The sequence below is a fragment of the Labeo rohita genome, chromosome 17 (genome assembly GCF_022985175.1).
Source record: "Labeo rohita strain BAU-BD-2019 chromosome 17, IGBB_LRoh.1.0, whole genome shotgun sequence".
NCBI lineage: Eukaryota > Metazoa > Chordata > Actinopteri > Cypriniformes > Cyprinidae > Labeo > Labeo rohita.
Genome location: NC_066885.1, coordinates 3203148 through 3223811, shown reverse-complemented (window position 1 = coordinate 3223811; position 20664 = coordinate 3203148). Strand labels below are relative to the sequence as shown.

The 20664-nt window shown below is 35.6% G+C and overlaps 1 protein-coding gene across 1 annotated transcript; it reads right to left on the bottom strand.

Annotated features, from left to right (window-relative positions):
- Window positions 1-349: 349 nt before the first annotated feature.
- On the bottom strand, window positions 350-19786 carry LOC127180120 (NACHT, LRR and PYD domains-containing protein 3-like). The gene is made up of 10 exons (XM_051134077.1): window positions 19772-19786; window positions 17158-17319; window positions 12597-12749; window positions 9267-11132; window positions 7908-8081; window positions 7346-7513; window positions 5421-5591; window positions 4679-4840; window positions 4140-4186; window positions 350-2920 (listed from the first exon to the last, which is right to left on the bottom strand). Exons 2-10 carry the CDS (start codon window positions 17301-17303, stop codon window positions 2382-2384), a joined length of 3426 nt encoding a protein of 1141 aa, XP_050990034.1. The 5' UTR covers window positions 17304-17319; window positions 19772-19786; the 3' UTR covers window positions 350-2381.
- Window positions 19787-20664: the final 878 nt, after the last annotated feature.

Here is a 20664-nt window from a genome sequence, read left to right as displayed (position 1 = left end):
AAACCTCCTGAGTTTATCTTCCAACGTAAGCGCAGGAACCTTCTCCTTTATAATCACTGCATGTGAAAGCAGCTCAGACACCAGCAGCAGACCAGAGACACAACCACATATTCAACATCATCATTATAAATGCATAATGACAAAAATATTATTGATAAACTGCATATTAGGTCAGGTAGGTCAGATATTTATACTCTGAATATATACTATTATAACAGTATATTGAACAGTGTTGAATGATATTGAGCAACAAATGAAAAAAAAAACCAAAACAAACATTTTGTTTAAAATTAGACTTTTATTATTGGTTAAAAATTACAATGATCAGTTGTATAGGAAGATGAGCTCCACAGCCTTTGACTTTTGTAATAGTGTTTTGAAGGCCAGTGCTGATCTGAGGCCTGTTTCCTTTTTTACCCAGGTAAGTTCAGATTTAGTTTGAACTCTGATGTTTCAGGCTAAGTATGGTGGGTTGGTTTTGACCACTTTTGGTCACCATGGTAGCTACACGGCTACCCTGCTCCAGAGCAGGTTTTATCCTGGGTTAGAGACACAAACCCAAATCGGACCAATCAGCTTTGCAATAAAGCCACTTATATCTCACTTCAATTAAAGCAGTTTACAGTCACAGAATTTTAGAGACAAAATTGCTTTTTTTTTTCAACTAATTATTTATTCATATTATATGAATTATAATAATTTTATAATTTATATAATCATACATATTATATGAACTGGAAAATATATACATATAAGTTTTAAAGTATAAAGCTTTAAAAGTGACATATTTATGTTTTCTTCTGAGCTCTTTTTTTTAAATTAATTTGATTCATTTGCATACTCTGATATTTTCTTTCATTTTTCATCTTTCATTTGTTTCATTTAGAGCTGTGTGAGTCAAAAAAGGAGATAAGATTCTTTCACTCAGCTTTGTGTCTTAGTTGTTTCTTGATGGAAGCAGTTTAATATCACACATATCCCTTTTCCACCAAGGCAGTTAAGTGCTGGTTCAGAGCCAGAGCCATCACTCTTGCTGTCAGGGCCTGTTACTAACTTTTTGCCAAACCTGCCAATGGCCAGTGATGTGATAAAATTTACCGGCCAATTTTTTCTCACCAGCCATGAAACACTTTTTGCAAAAACAGGCAGTTATTACTACTACAATGACTAAACATATTTACAATGTTTTAATGTTTTAATCTGATTTGTCCTGCTACTGGTGTCTCTATTAAATGTATTTTTCCTTAATTTTATCTATTAATTATAGCCATTGAGCATTACAGTATAATTGAATTATGTTAGTTCTTATTTTTAGGAAATATATAACTTTTAATTTGAGTGATTTTAAAACAATCTTCACATAAACAATACATTTTATATGCATATACTATACAGAATAATCTGTATTCAAGCTACAAAAGTTAATCAGCGACTAGAGAAGTGACAGGCTTTCGCAGGTTTCACTTCAAAAGCAGTGTGGTCTCTTTAAAATCTGATGCACATGATGTGGATCTGACATATATCTGATTTTCTCCAAACTCTTTATGATCATTTAAGACTTTATAACTCATTTAAGAATACGTCTGTGAGGTAATTCACCAAAACAGCGCATTTTGACAAACACTTTTATCCGTTTTCGTCTGTTGAAGCGCTACTGGTGAGCTGTCTGAAGAGGCTCAGTATATGCATACAGCTGAATGTGCAGCCTTTCAAACCATACTTTACTGCACCTTTTAGGTGGCGTAAAAACAGGTATGTGTCGCCACATTCTCGGGTTGTGAAGAATAAAGAAAGGGAAAATATATTCTTGTGAACTGAAACAGCAATATCTTCTCAGGTAAAAGTTATTAGAACTGTGTCTAGGGACAAGCTGACCATCACACTGCTCTGACCTTATCAGCCATTTGTTTTCCATTATTTGATTCGCTCTTGTCGCTTACGACAGAACAGCTAACCTCAATGATCCTGTATTCGGAAAAGATTATTTTACTCGCTTATGTCAAAAACTTTTTCTTTAAAAACTGGCTGTTGTTTTCACTACAGATTTACCTGCCATTTAGCGACTGGCACTGTTAAATTTACTCGTCAACGCAGATTTTCACTCCCATTTGGTGCTTGGCGAGTGTTAATTTTAGGCCCTGCTCGCGGTGCTACGGTATCATGCGCCTATTGGCGCCAACACATCTCGAGCAAGCCTTGTGTGTTTTTGTTTAGTGCTGCCATGCTAGCATTGCTAGAAAAGATAAGACATATTTAGAGACATTAGATCTGGATCTGCTGTGGCTTTCTAGCCCATGGAAAGGCAAATTGTTTCTTACAAGGCTCGCCAATCGAACCAACTCGAAACCGGCAATAGCACTGGCTCTGAACTTGCACCCGGTTCATGCAGGTGATAAAAGGGGTAACAGAGACACAGAACTACCAGCTTCTACCCCAAATCCAGCATAGAGGGGTTCAGTGAATGTGGTTTTAAATGTGTGTAAGCGTGTGAATGTGTGTGTGTCAGAGACACTGTAGAAGGACAGAGTGCCGGCCGACCAGTTCAGAAACACTCCTACTCTGGTAGAGCAAGAAGAGCCATATATGATTGTGGTCTTGTTATGATTGACAGTAAATCTGTTCTTAAAACAGTTCAGAGTCCAGGAATTTCCATTGGATCCAAACACACACTCATTACTCTTTCCATTCCTTTTGATTCCTTGATATGCCACTGATATATAAACCATTCCGCTCATTTCAGTCTCCCAGTAACAGCATCCAGACAGACTCTCTTTACACAGAACCTGTAGACACTCATCAAACCTCTCGGGATGATCAGGATACGGCTGCTTCTCTTCCACATGTGACACCTTTCTGTTCCTCTCAGATAGAGACAGATGAGTGTTTGCGGTGTTTAAATCCAGTGTGAGATCACATGCATCTGAACACAAGAATAGACATTACAACATTAACAGAGTACACTTCTCATAGTAACATAAAAAAAATGTCTAATATTGTTTTGTGCCATTGCTTTGGCAAAGCATTTGTCAATTGAACTTAATAAACACTCTACACTGCAATATAAAAATGTAGAAAACAATGTACGTAGTGTAAGTCATGTTCTCTTTTTCTGTTTAAGAACAAAGAATACCTATATTAACCAGATTTAACTGGCACTGCCAACTTTTTAAAATGCATCATTTAACAGTGATAAAATGTATACGTTTACGTCATTAAAAACAGATTTACAATCAGTTAATGTGCAATGTTTAAATTGTCATTTATGAATAGTGAGTGAGCTATTGTTGCACATAATAAAGTCAGAACAGTGCAACTAAAAAAACCTTTATAAACTTGTATGGAAGTTTGAGAATGTCACACAGTTTTTGCAATTTTTGTTCAGACCTGTGTGAAAATCAACCCTTAATTTTGCACAGCAAACACTGAGTAGTAAATGTGAACCAGTGGATTGGCAAAAAGCTAATGCATTATAAAAAAAAATCAAAACAATTAAGACAGTAAGATGTCATTTAATTAATGTAATTGATAAAAATTGTTTAAATCAATGTAATAACTCATACTTTTGATTCATCTCCTTTCTTAAAAGTGGTTTAATACTTTTATCGTATCAAGCTTATTTGTGCAGATCTTAAAAAGTCTTAAATTTAGTTTTAATTTTAAAATAAAATCCTGCAGATACCCTATTAAATTGTTAAAAAAATGCAGGCATCATCCCCTGCCTTTCACACAGCTACAATGTTCAAAAAAACCTGTGTATTTTTCTGCAATCATACACTTTGTGCACAGTGAGAAGCACATTATTTTTTGCTAGGGGGTGCCTTTAGCACCGTTGTACCCTATATTGTTTGTCAACACATTTTTCCCCCGCACAATAAATAAATAAATAAATAAAGTGTTTTTTACGGAGTAATATTTTATTATATAAATCTGCACTTTTACTCAAGCACTTGATTTGTTGTACTGTGCTCACCACTGCACCAACTTTCAAAAAATTATTTGTAATTAGTTACTTTAACCCCTGATCACAAACAGAGGTTAGAGCCCACCTAAAAGTCCAGGTACAAGTCTCACAAAATCCTGTGGGGAAACACTGTAACACAGCATTGATTAAGAGGGGTGTGTGTGTTTGTGTGTCCTACATTTCTTTAGTCCTGCTGCAATTCTGATCTCTCCTCCATGATCCACACTATAAACACAAAACATGTCACACGCATTTTACAGAACACAGCAAAAACAAACACATACACATACACAAATCCTGTGTACAAACAACAACAAAATAACCTTTCATGTGGCCCTTTGCTACACTATCAAAAATTACAAAAAGTAACACATATTTGTACTGACATGAGGGTAAGTGACGACTTATTTTAGACTGAACTTGTCTTCAAAATCTCCAAAATTCACTGATCATTTGTTTCCATATTCTTTCATTAATGCAATTGTTTTAATCAATAACTGATATTTATATACTAACTACAGAAGTCTATTGCTGTTGAGCCAATCTTTAGTCAGTATCATGAGATCAAACATAATTTCTTCTTATTTAGACTGTGATCTTTGAGTTTGTATGTGTTCTCTGCATGCATGGATCTTTACACATAACACTTTTCAATGACTTTATAGTGCCCACATGTACAAGCACACATGACAGGATGACTGTTAGTGTTGAACATACTTGAGTTTGTCCAGTCTGTAGTTTGGATCAGAGAGCAGTTTGACTAATGATTGTCCTGGGTGATTGTAGCTCAGATCCAACTCTCTCAGGTGTGAGGGGTTTGATCTCAGAGCTGAAGCCAGAAAACAACAGCCTTCCTCTGTAACCATACAGCCAGACAATCTACAAACACACACCATATTTTTGCCTTAGAAAGGACAAAGAAAGTCAATGTAGTTTAGTATATTAGTATAGAAGTATATTATGAATACATAAATACAGGGAAGTACATTTTCTGAAATACAGAGAATGTATTTTGATTTCTATTGAAAAACGCTCATTATATAACTTCTCATTTCTTGCAGAAAATTCAATGAGAGAAATATGCTTCATGTGTAACTTATATTTAGTGTAACTCCACTTTATTAAAACGATTCACTAATTCAGTGTTGCACCTTCTCCACAGATCACTGATTACAGGTTCAGTTCAGTTGTTTTACTCAATGTCAGTGTGTTAATGAAGCAGATCTGATCTCAGTAACAGTTTTATTCATCTGCGCTCCTCATAACTTTAACATTTTAATTAGTGAATGAATCATTTTTAAATGCAGCAGACTGGAGGAAATACGAACCCAAAGTCTTCAAACACACTGGGGTCTGCTGATATATAAAATCAGGACCAGAGCAGAAGGCACAATCAAATGAAACTTTAGATGGCATCTTTAATTTCATAACCAAGTGACTCTTTATCCGTATTCCTTACCTCAGAATGTTGAGCTGACAGTGTGAACTCTTCAGTCCATCAGACAGAAGCTTCACTCCTGAATCCTGCAGGTTATTGTGACTCAGGTCCAGCTCTCTCAGTGAGTTTGATGATTGAAGAGATAAAGACAAACTTTTACAGCACTGATCAGTGAGATTACAGCCAACAAGTCTATAACAGAGAATGAAATATGGTTAAATAAAGAGTAGATGGATTAAAACATAAGGTGTGTTCGACTTAACGCAGCGCTGCGCAGCTCAATCAAATTCTGACTTGAAGCAGTGCATGCCGGTTAGAAATTTTGTCCGACTTGAGAGGCGCCGACGCCTCGTGACTGTCACATGTGGCATCAAAGTACCGCGATAGCGATTCCAGAGCAGCCAACTGACTCAGCCGCCGTAGTTTCTTCAGAGCGGCTGCAGGAGCTCTGATGACCACATGGCTGTTTCACTATTGGCCAGATTCACCGCATGACAACGATCACGTGTGTTTCGGATTTATTCTAAACATCATCAAATCCGATAATACTCACAAATCTGTGTTTTTAGAACATTAAAAGTGTTTTTACTGTAGTCGCAATGTTATATTGAGTCAGATCTATCATAAAACACTGATAAAAGCATATATCACCCCACTTTATTAGTATTTAAATAGTATATGTTTATGTTGATCATTATTCTTATTCTTATTCAGATGGCGCTGTATTAAGCAGTATATGAAACGTGTTTCTGTTGCTCACGAAAATGCTTTTGAAAAGTCTGTGTATTTGATAAATATTGCATTTAATTAACTTCATCTGTGATAGTGCATGCAAACGCTGCGAGAGCTTCACTAACGAGAGTAAAAAGTGTCCGTCTTGACGCCTCCGTTTTCAACTCCACCCACGACTGCTCTCGGCTACTCTCGTTGATCACCGTCTGTAGCCGTGGATGAAGTCGAACACACCTATAGTTACATTGCATTTTGTACATTGTATTAATCACGCGACTAACATCAATGCACTCACTCTTGGGAATTTTCAGTCATAAAAATACAAGACCAAACTGAATGGGGAAATACTGAAATCTCAAACTACTGGCCAAACTCACATTTCAACTAAAAATTAGCAATAAAATCTGATTTGCAAAGCTCATAATCAACTTAAATGTTTAAATTAGTCCGATACTGTTTTGTTGTTATAACAGTTATTTATAATTTATATGTTTTTGTAGCTTCACCCTTGTAATGCTTAAAAAAAAAAAAAAAAAACACCAACATGTAGACACCTTTTATATTCCTTGGTCTTTTTTGACCCAGTGGAATGTAAGCTTATAAAATAGTCATAACCTAATAGTTTTCAAATAATAACATATTGTATCTGATCAACAGCAGTAATAACATGTTTTGAAGGTTACCATGTTTTTACTAAACCACCTTTGTGTTAATTACACAATTAAAAAATTCTTTGCAAGATAACATTCTAAAAGAACTATGGCAAAAAACAACAAAAATAGCACGAGAACTTTTGAACATCACTACATGAAATGGATAAGATCATACTATGAGAATTACCTGTAAGAAATTTCTTTGAACTTATAATGCATAACTGCTGAAAACATCCTAAACTTATCAACGAAATGAAGTCCCAGTGAGAAACACGAAATGTGCGTGAGTGTAGGAAAAAGACTAAAGGTATTTTAACAAAATTATTTTTGACCTGAATGTAAATGGTGTAACAACATAGTTTCAATGGTTATATCCTACATTAAGAAATGAAGAGAAGTATTCACCAAAAATCATAACCTTAAAATGAGCTCCTTAATCTAATTTAAAAGTGCAGTCCTGTCATTTTTAAAAATTGCTCTTAAGTTTAAAGTCCTCTAACATATTTATATACAAAATTTTGAACACAATTGTAATTTTATAATCATAATATTTTTTATTACTTCAGTTTGAGTTGACAGCATGAACCCTTCAGTCCATCAGACAGAAGCTTCGCTCCTGAATCCTGCAGGTTATTGTGACTCAGGTCCAGCTCTCTCAGTGAGTTTGATGATTGTAGACATGAAAACAAACTTCCACAGCACTGACCAGTGAGATTACAGATAGACAACCTAAACAGACCAGAGTACAAAGATCATTATATAGCTATCATGGGATTCTTCAGTATACTTTTCCATTGAATCTCTAATTATTCTAATGTAGCTGTACCATAATTTGAGAAGCACTGCAGTGACTGGTACTGATATGTTTTTTTTTTTCTGACTAGAGCAGAGGACAATCGTGGTATCTTTAATTTCATTATTGATCCTAAATATACAGCAGGTAATATACTGAAAATATATTTATATCGCTTTTTTTCCAGTTTGTTTTCAATGCAACAGACTGGAACAAATATTCTTTAGAAACAGTGGGGTCTGTTGATGTATTGCAGACACCCAGAAGATGAGGACCAGAGCAGATAGCATCTTTAATTTCATAATCAAGTGAATATTTTTGTTTTCTTACCTCAGTATGTTGAGTTGACAATGTGAACTCTTCAGTCCATTAGATAGAAGCTTCACTCCTGAATCCCGCAGGTCATTGTTACTCAGGTCCAGTTCTCTCATTGAAGAGTTGGATGATTGTAGACATGAATTCAAACTTTCACAGTACTGATCAGTGAGATTACAACCAGCTAGTCTATAACACAGGATGAAATGGGCTCAGCTAAAATACTTGTAGAGTAAAATAGCTTAATCTGCATTGTCTCTTATTACATCTCTCATTTTTCTGCACTGTTATGTAAAATCAGTGCTTTGGCATTTGAGATTGGCTGATAAAATCGGTGTCTCCTGATGACAGGAGTGTCATGTGCAGAACACATAAAATATTATTTTAACCACCTCTGTATCATTCAAGTCCTGATAATTCATCTTCAGTTTAACACTGTCTTTCTTTTGCTGCCTTGAAAGATGAATGTTCTATTTTTTTTCTGTCTATGATTTATATTTACTTATTTGGACTGTTGTTGTTTTTTATCCATTACTGTCTACATTACATTATTTTATTCAATTACCATTGCATGATAAAAAAAATAATTTCAGGACAAGCCTAATTTTCCTTTTACTTTTAAAAAAGAAAAGTACATTATAGAACTCATAGGTCATCTGTCCATAGGTGGTGTTAAAACACCAAAAGTATATGATACTTCAACAAATGCACTTTACTAAATCTCTGCACATTGCTTATTAGGTCTGTCGCGATAAACTCAATATTGTAATGCTAACAAGTCAGTTGCAGAGGATGGCAAGCAACTGCCACAATCGCATGTGTTCAAAGTTCACTTTTTTTTAGGTTATGCCCCTCCTGGTTTACAATTCATGCATGTGCACTGAATGTTAAAAAAGCTAATAATGATAACCAGAGTTAAAGGGATAGCTCACCCAAAAATGAATATTTATTGTTAATTTATAAACCCTCATTCAAGATGTAGGTAACTTTTTTTTCTTCAGTAGAACAAGAAAGAAGATTTTTAAGTGAAACCGTGGTCCTTGGTGATTCATAAAATGCAAGTCAGCGGTTATGTCACTTGAAAGTTAAAAAACAAGGCATATCAGGCGAGACAAAATCAATACGTTTCTCCTGATGATATTTTAAAGTCTTTTGAAGAAAAACGACTGATCTGTGCTAAAAATCATCTTTAGTGTTCTACTGATAAAAAAATTAATCTACAGTGGTTTGAAATTGTTAGAATGTGCTTGGGAAAAATATGGTCATGTCAAAGAAAAAAAGTGTCATGGTTTGATGGAGGAATTTCAATGTTACTGTGTCTCAACAAATCAGACACATTCGGTTTCATCTCCAACCATACAGATTAATACTCACAGAGCTTTTCTGCAGTTCACCACAGCTGGTATCAATCTCCTTCTACCCTCACATGATGTGTTGTATTTTTTCAAATTAAACTCATCCAGCACCTCCTCTGATATCTGAAGCATGTAGGCGATTGTTGAGCAGTGAGACGGAGAGAGTTGATTCACTGAGTGATTCTCTGATTTCACAAACTCTTGAATCTCTCTGTACAAAGTCTGATCCTTCATTTCCAGCAGACAGAGGAACAGATTGATGCATCTGTCAGCTGAGAGATATTCATCACCTTTGATTTTGTCTTTAATGTACTGTGTGATTGTCTCTGAGCTGTTCGTGGTATGTGTCAGTAGATCCTGTAAAAGTCTCTGATTGGACCTCAGTGAGATGCCCAGCAGAAACCGCAGGAAAAGATACAGATGTCCATTTTTACTCTTCAAGGATTTATCAACTGATGCTTTTAGTAGCTCATACAGGGATTTTTTCCACATATTGCCCTCATTCAGAAACAACTTTAGTGATTTTTTGTTCCCAAGTAAATGCAAGTAAAATACATAGAAAGCAGCTAAAAACTCCTGAAAGCTTAAATGAATGAAGCAGTAGATTTTTCTATGATGAACCACAGATTCCTCTCTAAAGATCTCGGTGCAAATCCCAGAATAAACCGCAGCATCAGTGAAGTTTATGCCGCTCTCAATCAGGTCCTCCTCATAGAACATCACATTGCCCTTCATCAGCTGTTTGAAAGCCAGTTCAGCAAGTTTCACAATCACAGGTCTGTTGTACTTCAGGAATTTCTTTGGTTTTCTCTCATCATATTTTTGATTTTTCATGTTGATTTGAGTCAGCAGGAAGTGGATGTACATTTCAGTCAGAGTTTGAGGGATTTCTGGACTGTCATCTTGTTTCAGGAGGTTTTCAAGCACAGTGGCTGAGATCCAGCAGAACACCGGGATGTGACACATGATGTGGAGGCTTCTTGATCTTCTAATGTGTGAGATGATTCTGCTGGCTTGATGCTTGTCACTGATTTTCTTCCTGAAATATTCTTCCTTCTGAGTCTCACTGAAGCCCTGAATTTCTGTCACACGTTTGATGTATTGTGAGGGGATCTGATTGGCTGCTGCTGGTCTGGAGGTGATCCAGATGAGAGCAGAGGGAAGCAGCTCTCCTCTAATGAGGTTTGACATCAACACACCCACTGAAGACGACTCAGTCATGTCACAAACTTTCTCATAATATGAAAACAGTGTAATTCTGCTTTCATCCAGACCATCAAAGATGAATACAACTTTACACTCCTCATAAATCTTTGATTCCAGATCTTGAAGTTCAGGATGAAAGTCCAGCAGAAGTCTGTGAAGACTGTACTGGTGATCTTTAATCAAGTTCAGCTCTCGAAATGGAAGCACAAACATGAAATCTACATCCTGATTGGCTTTTCCCTCACTCCAGTCCAGAATGAACTTCTGCACAGAGACAGTTTTTCCAATTCCAGCGATGCCTTTAGTAAGAACAGTCTTGATTTTGTCTTTCTTCTGTTTTCTTTGCTCCTCGGGTTCTGCTTGATGTAAGGATTTAAATATGTCATTGCAGCAGATTTGAGTGTGTTGGAGTGAGTGTTGTGCTCTGGGTATTTTCTCCATCTGTAAAACCTCATGTTCTTCATTCACCCCTCCACTCTCTCCATCTATGATGTAGAGCTGTGTGTAGATCCTGTTCAGGAGGGTTTGATTCTCTTGTTCTTTGATTCCCTCAAATAAGCTCTCATACTTGTTCTTCATGCTGGCTTTGTGCTGGTCTTTCACTCTCTGCATGATGAGGGTCTGACAGTCAGAGTTAGTGCAGGTGAGACGGGGCATCAATGATCTGATTACATCATTTCTGCAGAAACAGAACACAAGACATTTTCATTTGAACTTCCCAAAGTGTGTATCATTATAAAGATTTAAGACTATAGTATCGATATGAGACCACTGTTTATGATAAAACAGTTACAGTGACAGTATTTTCATAATTTATGTCAGGAGTACAAATTAATTGATCTATAATTATTTGAATAGCATAAGACAAATCCATATTCAATCATGTAAGCTCAAATTTGAGTTCACAGGAGTTCACCGAACAATATCCATGAGGGCTTTGAGAAACATTGCTTCATATTTCTTTTTTCAGAATCATTTCTATTTATTTTCCACACAATTGTGTTATCTGATGATTTGTGGCTTCAAAGGCTCATAGTTTTCTGTCTCTCCTGGATCTATGAATCTGAAAACAGATGTTTTGAAAACAGCTGATGAAAAGCACAAATTACAATACTATTTATTATCTATTTGTTAATCCAGATGTCTAATGTTTAGGTTTGTTTTTATGTTTGACATTAGTAGGGTTGCTCCCTAATAGTTGACTAACTTCTAGTCAACAAGAAGAGGCTCGTGAAGAGCCTCATTATTTTCTTAATAAAAATTTTGAGGAGAGCAGACACTGCCTCCCTTGCATACTTGGAGGAAATGCCCCTGGAAAGTAGTATCATTACCAGTCTTTAATGTTAAACTAGAAAAGGCTCATTATTATGAATTACATGGTTTATTAATACAAATATGCGATTAGTTGACTAATCACTTAACATGAACGACTATAAGTTGATCTGAACATTTTTTAGTTGGTGACAGCCCTAGTCATAAGGTATCTTCACACTTTGCATGTTAAAAGCAAGACTTGCTGCCATCTTGGGAGCGACGCCAAGTGACACGTCTTGCTGGGGTCGGGGCTGATCGATCTGTCTCAAGTTCACAGGTTGAATATCCAACTTCAAATGGCGTTCTGATATTATTTCCAAATAGGAAGTGGGAAAAATCTGAATTTTGAGAAATGCAGCAAAGTATCATTTATATTACAAGTCACAAGCATAAACTTTCACATTCTGTCTTTGACATAAACACTTCAAAACATCTGTAACAGCTTATAAATAAAAGATTATGACAGTATGTATGGTTTGTGCGCTTTGGGTGAATAAGAATATACAAAGTTTACATGAGAATGCTAAACAGGTTCAGCATTTAGCCGATTATAAAATTCTACAAATAATATATTTCTGTCTCACCATATGGCCAAAATCCACATTAGAGCACCACTGGACGTTATGAGCACTCAGTGGTGCTTTAAATTGAGTTGTAAGCAAAGACATACTATTAATCGCATAAACTGTCAGAAGGCCTCAAGAGCACCAACCTTTTTATTTCAGACATGTAATTTATGCACCCCCTGCCAAACTAGGGAGAGCTTGAGAAGGGATTAAAATCCAGAAAAATTAACAAATGTTTCCATCAGAAACACAGTGATACTCACTTAGGGTTAAAAGTCACTGCTCCACCACTGACTTCAGGGAGATGATGCATGGATCTGCATTTCTTTTTAAACACAGTTGATGGAGATGCTGCTTTACGTTTTTGAGCAGAAAACTCCTTTCTCTGCTCAGACAGACTGATTTTACAGGCAGTACTGAAACAAACAGAACAGAAACATATTGCATTTAGCTCCACTACTGTCAAATATAAATATGTCTTACTCAAATCTAATGCAGTTCTGTTAGTGTAGGTCATGTGTTTTTCATGAGCATTACTCAGTTTTGAAGCAAGTTCGCTGTTGATTAATGCAAATTAAAGTTTATAATTTAAGAGTATGTTGAGGTATTTAATCTGTGTGTCTTTTATCAGCCTGCATTTGTGCTCACCTTCTCCAGTACTGCTGAGATTGTCACCAGTGTGACACAGAATGTTATAATGCTAAACCGAGTGTGAAAAACAGAAATCCACCAACCACCAGAAGCAAAAAAAATGGATCCAGCAGATTAACAAACTGTTCAATCTGCAATAGCATGCATTAGACAACGCTCAGTACAACAGAATATTTAACAGTTGTAAACTGAGAAAAAGGTACAATGACACCCTGACAATAACAGTTGCTGCAGGATTCTTATCCATAGTACACAAAAAATAAATTTTACTTTGTCTTAAAGTAAACTGGGCAAGCTATAAAGTATAGAAGGTCTTGCTATTGCCAAGCAACCTCATCAGTGCTTTGAATTAATGGCTGTTAGTTTGCAGAGTGACAGATGTCTACCAGCCAGAAATTAAAGAGTCAACAGGTTTTACTAGAAAGCCTCTAATGTCCCCACAATAACAAACCAGTGTGTAAAAGTCTTGGATGCATTTTCAAGAGTCAATGCTGTAAACTTTACATATTTCACATACTTTTGAAAATCCATTGAGTTTTTCCTGGTAGAACGGGTACAACTTAACAGAAGTACCCATTTATACTAACATCTTTGTGTTCCTTTGCTGCGTTTGCTTTTTATACATCAACATGAACTAGACCAGTGGTTCTCAATCTTACTGGTCCCCAAAAATATCTTAAATCATTCTTTTTGTTTATTTTATTATTTAGAAGAAAATGCACAGCTTATATTTCCATATTCATCAGTGTGGGCAGCGCTGGGATGTTAAGTGTGCTCTTAGATTCATTGTGAGTATTTGATTTTTGTATTGCTTATTTCGCAAACAATATGACTCTTCTTGATTCCCTTTTGACATTCTATATAGTGGGACCCAAAATAAGTCCATGTTGCAACTCTGTACACCATGACAGGAGCTGGTATAATTCTTTTCTTCCTCTATTGGTGGTAACTAGTGAACTAGGATCTATCGATCACAGTTTAAAAAAAAAAAAAACGCACAGCCATAAATCTGAAATGTATAGAAATTAGGGGTGTAAGAAAATATTGATACACATGTGTATCGTGATGTTTTGTTTGGCGATACTGTATCGATTCTCAAAAACAGAATATCGATATTTAAAAAAAAAAAAAAAAAAAAAGAAAAAAAAAAGAAAAGGGCCTTCGCGCCAGGCGCGGTGGGGTAGCCGCATGGCTGCCTGCCGCTTTCTCTCGTGTTGGGGCTGTTTTGTGCATTTGAGGCGGTGCTTGCATCCAAACTGAAAATCCAAAACTTGCAGAATTCTCAGGACAAAAAGGTTCTTAGAATGTCCAATATCTGTATTTATTGTAGTGTTTTACAATTCTTTTGTTTTCTTTAAGAATCCTGTAAGCACTTTTTTATTGACATTACGCAGATGTAATTCTTAAGTCCAGATCAGAAAGATCTGACATAGTTGGAACTGTAAACTTAAATTGTAAAGTGTGTGGTGTGTCCTTAATTACAGCTTTCCTAAAATCATAAAAGAAGAAATATCCCAATACATTGCCTTGTTTACAATATCGCAATGTATCGCAACATATTGTATCGCAACACCTGAATCGTGATGCGTATCGTATTGCCAGATTCGCCCTAATAGAAATTTGTGTAGAATTAGTGTAAAGAGAGAATTGATACAGTATCACCAAACATAATATCACATTCAAGCATATTTGGAAAAGCACTACACAAAGAAAACATTACCAACTGAAGATTTACAATTTTCAAATTCAAAATTCCTTATCTTAATGTTTCCACAAAACAATTTAGCTCTAAAATGACAGTGTACTTACTCAGAAGTCACTGCTCCATCACTAAGATTAGGTTGTACCCCCATGGATGCATCACTCTTCATAGAGACACAGCTGGGTTCTGGAGATGCTGCTTTATGTGTGTGAACATCTGTTTTCTAGCTTATATTTTTTCCTGTTTTTGGTTAGTTAGGGAGTTAGCTTAATCAGCTGTATTTTGTTTTCTTTTTTGAAGCTTAAGTAGTTGTTTTATAAAACAGGTAGTTTTGTTATGTTTGTTATTTTGGCCTTGCCCCCTTCTGAAGTCAACGCCCTTTTGTTCTGTCTTTGTTTTGAAATCTGTAAATAAACACTTCTCTTTTGCGATAGTGGCTGTAGTTGTTTGGGTTCTTATGGTAGTTTTATTTGTTTCGGAGACGGCGTTTCCCAGCCGCCGCGCTGCCAATCTCCACCAAGCATTATTTCTGTTGCGTCCCCCCACCCTGGACATATTCAGGCCGTAACACATTTTAGTTACACTGTCATGTTTATGTCTCCCTCCATTTACAGCATTACTTCCCTATTATAAGCATTTTAATGTATCTTGTAGATGCCATGGGAACTATAGTTCAATTAAACTGGGAACTACATGTCTTTTCCAATTTGAGTCACAAAAAGTATACAGTCACAAAAAATTGTTTAGTACACAGAATCTGTACCAATATCATAACTATGTCAGCATCACTTGGCCACTGATTGTAGTTTGGGCTCCTCCTCAACGCACCCTTTAAACGTTGTTATACGTCTTGCACACATCCAGTCTGTTTTTCTTTTGTTAGTAACATTAAATTATATAGGAGGTGTTGAATTTATTTTTAGCTCCTTGCATTCTGTTATCATGTAGACAACAGGTTAAGTAAAAACATGAATATGCAATATAGCGCATATATTTAGCAAATTGCTCCTCGTTATAGTTACTTTTTTCTAACTGACTAATAAGCTTATGCATGCCACATGGTTTGAAACACTGAATGAGTGATTACATGAGACATTTAGTAAGTTGTACTTTATCTTATAATATACCATTTGATGTCCATTCATGTTTATTTTGTACTATAGTAGTAGAAAAAGATTTGATGGATTCATGTGCCACTTTAATTGAGGAGTGCCAAATTTGGTAGATTTTTGAGCATATAGACCAGTGGTCACCAAACGTGTTCCTGGAGGGCTGGTGTCCTGCAGAGTTTACCTCCAACTTTCCTCAACACTCCTGCCAGGAAGTTTCAAGTATACCTATTAAGACCTTGATTAGCTGGTTCAGGTGTGTTTGATTAGGGTTGGAGGTAAACTCTGCAGGGACACCGGCCCTCCAGGACCGAGTCTGGTGACCCCTGATATAGACTATAGAGCTTGATAAGAAGTCATAAGTATTGATTCTAAATGAGAATTGTTAATGTACACAGCTGACAGCTGTACCTGTTGTAGTTTGTTCAAGTTGTGCATGAAATAGACACTACTTTTCTGCACTTTACTTCACACATATCCGTCATCTTCGATCTTTCTTATGCTGCCATTGGAGCCTGCTTTTTCATTAGCAGGTGTGCGGTCAATGCTGGTGTTCAGAGATGAGGACTGATTGAAAGTTTTTTTTTCCCTACTAAAACTTTGATGCACATCGTCTCAGTTTATTACGTCAACATACCAAAAGATGTGATCGCAAAACAAGCTGGAAAAAAGACATTAGATGCAAATATTTAAGTCATAACATGTAAATTTATCATTCACAAATTTATATTTTTCGTTGCAAACGTGAAGGTTTTAGTCACAGTCTGGAGCCCTAAGACCATGACATATCTAATCATCGCAGGAGACTTCTACTGCCTGTCCTAACAATTTCTATGTCTTTCCACTGTTGCCTTTGGTTTGTTACTGGGAGTTGCAATAGCATTTTTAGAGCATTGCTGAAAAGCTTCATATGGAAAAGCACTAGATAAAAACTCAAATTACATGCTTTAACAATTAGGGCTGTCAAACGATTAATCGCATACAAAATAAAAGTTTGAGTTTGCCTAATATGTGTGTGTACTGTGTGTAATTATTATGTATATATAAATACAAACACATTCATTTATATATTTGAGAAATATTTACAATTATATGTAGTTATTATAATTTTTAAATAATTGATATTATATATAAATACAAATATTTTGTACATAAATAACATATTTCTCTTGAATATATACATTAATTTGTGTTTATTTATATATACATAATTACACACAGTGCACACACATATATTAGGCAAACTCAAACTTTTATTTTGTATGCGATTAATCGTGATTAGTTGTTTGACAGCCCTATTAACAATGTTTTTAGGATTCAACATCTAAATGACTCCATGAAAGTTTGAACTCAGGTACTCACTCAGGGTCAAAGGTCACTGCTCCATCACAGAGATTAGGCCCTAATCCCATGGATGCGTCACTCTTCATAGACACACAGCTGGGCTCTGGAGATGCTACTTTGTGTGTGTAAACATCATCCTCCTCTTTCTTCTTATAGAGAGTCATTTTACATACAACACTACTGAATTACACAAAACAGGAAAATAAAAGAATATACATCTTCATACAGAATGAAACATTTAATAAAAATATGAATGTCTTAATTATGCTATATCAGTTTCGGTAAACCTGTACATTTTGCTACATACACTGATTACAACTGTATGCAACTGTGCAGTAAACAAGATATTAATATTGACTTACATTTTAGACAAAATATCAAAGGCTACTTGAGGCCAGATTTACTAAAGAGAGCAGATTAGCATTAAAGCGCAACTCCATAAAAGCCCTCATACTGATAGGAGGGGAAAATTCTATGGGTGATTTACTGACAAGATGCACATTAAAGAACAGAGACGAAATATCTAATTTCCATAACAATCAGCACAATCTACCAAGAGCAGCGCAAATTACCACTTGCTTCAGACATAATTTTTTGGGGGGGCGGTAAATAATGCTGCAAATACCAGTGAATTGACAAGCACAAATCTTAGTCAATCACATTGCATGATTCATTTAAATACTCTCCTCTTATAAATTTACCAGTTAAAAGTAAAAATCCTACAACTGCATAGTGACAAAAATAACTGTGTCCCGGACTTTTCAACAACAAGAATTTCCCAATGCGTGTCTTTAGTAAATCCTGACTGTAATTTTTAACACCAAATGAGGGTTTGCTATTTTTGCTCCACAAGAAGAATTATTTTAGCTAAATGAATCCTTTGAATGGTTCATCATGCGATCATTTGTTGCCACCTACTGACAGAACAAAGTAACTGCAGAAAGGATGACTGAAAAACTGCAACACATTCTCATATTACATTGCTCTCCCTACTACTACTTACTATTCACCAGTACATAATAAATTGTAAAACAGAAAAACAAAATTAAATAAATACTATTTTAAAATGTATAGATATCTGTCATAAGGACAAAAAAAGAATACTTCATTTAGCTCCAGATATCAAAAATCTTGTCCTTATTTTGAAATAGGTTACACATATTTTACACATTGTATGATTAGGCAGTAAGGACAAGAACATTCTCGGAACCAAAAAGCAGGGATACTAACCTACTATGAAAGTACAGAGCGAAAATCATCCAGTTAAAATCACCCTCCAATTTTAAAACCTTATTTAAATATTAACAAAAGTTGTCATGTATTGAATAAACATTAAATTAGTCCTATGTGAATATCGAGTTGTGTCACATATTAAGTGTGCATTTCAATAAACGGGTGACAGAGAATGGGAAAAATGGGAAAAAAATGGGAAAATTAAAAAAACTGAAAATTGTGAAGTCTGGGTGTTTACCGCAGCAATAAAATGGGACAGTGTTACAAAAAAAACCTCTCTTCAGAATTTTTCCTGCAAACTCACATTACAAGATGCGTTTTCTTTTTTTAAGTTTCTTAAATTGTTCCACTTAATAATGTGTACAGCATTTCAGCAAAAGCATATTATTTTATATAGACCTAATAATAATATTTCTGGAAATTAATAAAACAAACAAAAATGAACACCTATTTTTTTTTTCCTTAACTAATATAACACGCTTTGAGTCATAAACTACATTACCCACAATGCACCACAAGTTACTGGCGCGCAATTCAAATCGTTTATTACTAACGTAAAACTCCAAGTTTCCAAGTTGGGCGGGCTACACGGTGTTATTCTTTATAAGTTTTTTTTTTCCACAACTACTACTTCACCTCGTCTTGTTGCTAAAATAGTGTATATTTATAGGCTACATATGAATAATCATTTGGAGCATATGGTGTGTTTTGTAAACAGTGAAATAAGCATGTAACAGTTATTTGACTGAAATTCCAGAATCGTAAGAAATCTATCTAGCGCGGTAAATGTTTATGAATGTCTACATTTTATTCTTTCGGACAATTAAACACTTAAAAGCGACAAGCTCGTAATCAGGACTTCATATTCAAATTACATTAACTTACACTCAAATATCCTATAACACGCGAAGGCAGCATAAGACTCATATAATCATTAACCAGACTCTTCATGCATGTATAAAAATGAAAACAAGACGTAAACTGACACTTTAGGTGTTATACCGTGCTTAAAATACGGCACAATTACATGTTTAAAGCGGTACAGTTTATACTTGTACTTAACATGAACAACCTTTAATTTAACACACAATTGATTCAACAACAGTATCGCTACCAAATTTTACTCTGATTTCATCGTAACCTCTATTTAATATGCTCTAGGACAGGGGTGCTCAACCCTGTTCATGGAGATCGACTTTCCTGCAGAGTTTAGTTCCAACCCTAATCAAACACACCTGTCTGTAATTAGCAAGCGCTCCTTGAGATCCTAATTAGCTGTTTCAGGTGTGTTTGGTCAGGGTTGGAGCTGAACTCTGCAAGAAAGTCGATCTCCAGGACCAGAGTTGAGCACCCCTGCTCTAGGAGCTTGTTTGAGTTGTCCATGAACAGACACACATACCTCTCTCCTGGATGATTCCTGCAGACTGACAGTGACCGCAACGCAACACCTGGGGAATATACCATTGATCCAAGAGAGGGGTATACCATTTTGGCAACACAAAAGAACATAAAACATCTTTCTAAACAAACATATGCAGTACAAGGCCGCAGTGCAGTTTTAATGTTTGAGCACCAAGATTAAATGCGATGTAAAACACAATTTCCACACTGCATAAATGTAATATATACCCCAACCCCTTCATCTTTAATGAAACATGGATCATCCCTTGTGCACCTAGGTAAGAAACGGCTGATCTGTATAAAAAGGCCTGGTCTACACAGTCACGGGTATAATAAAATTTAGAGTTGGAGTTTTTCCTCCTTCGTTTAAAAAAATAAATAATAATAATTCGCATCCACATTACACAAAAACACAATATGAAGCGCTGTCAAGAGCATTGCAAACCAACAGGTGGCGATATAACCCTAACTGTAAAGCCGTGTTGGCCAATCAGAAGAATGAAAAAGCGCTCCGGATTTAACAACACTGCAGCCGGATCCTATAATAATAAAAGGGAAACACACACACACAAAAGGAATAAATAAATAATATCGTTTAAAAAAACAAAACAAAAAAACACTGCAACCGGATGACAAGAAGCTGGAAAATGAGGCTTACCTTATCAATCTCTTGATTATACTTGTTAAGTTTCATATTCACCGTAAATTCAGCAATCGGAAACCTTTTTTTTCCTGTGGTACTTAAAGAATGAGATATTTATGTAAGTACTATTAGAGTACAAACCAAAAAGCTGTAAAAACGGTGTATTTATTTGATACATTTAAATGATTGTGATTTATAATTTCTTTATTTTATTTTATTGCGTATGTATTTTATTTTCTTGTATTTAT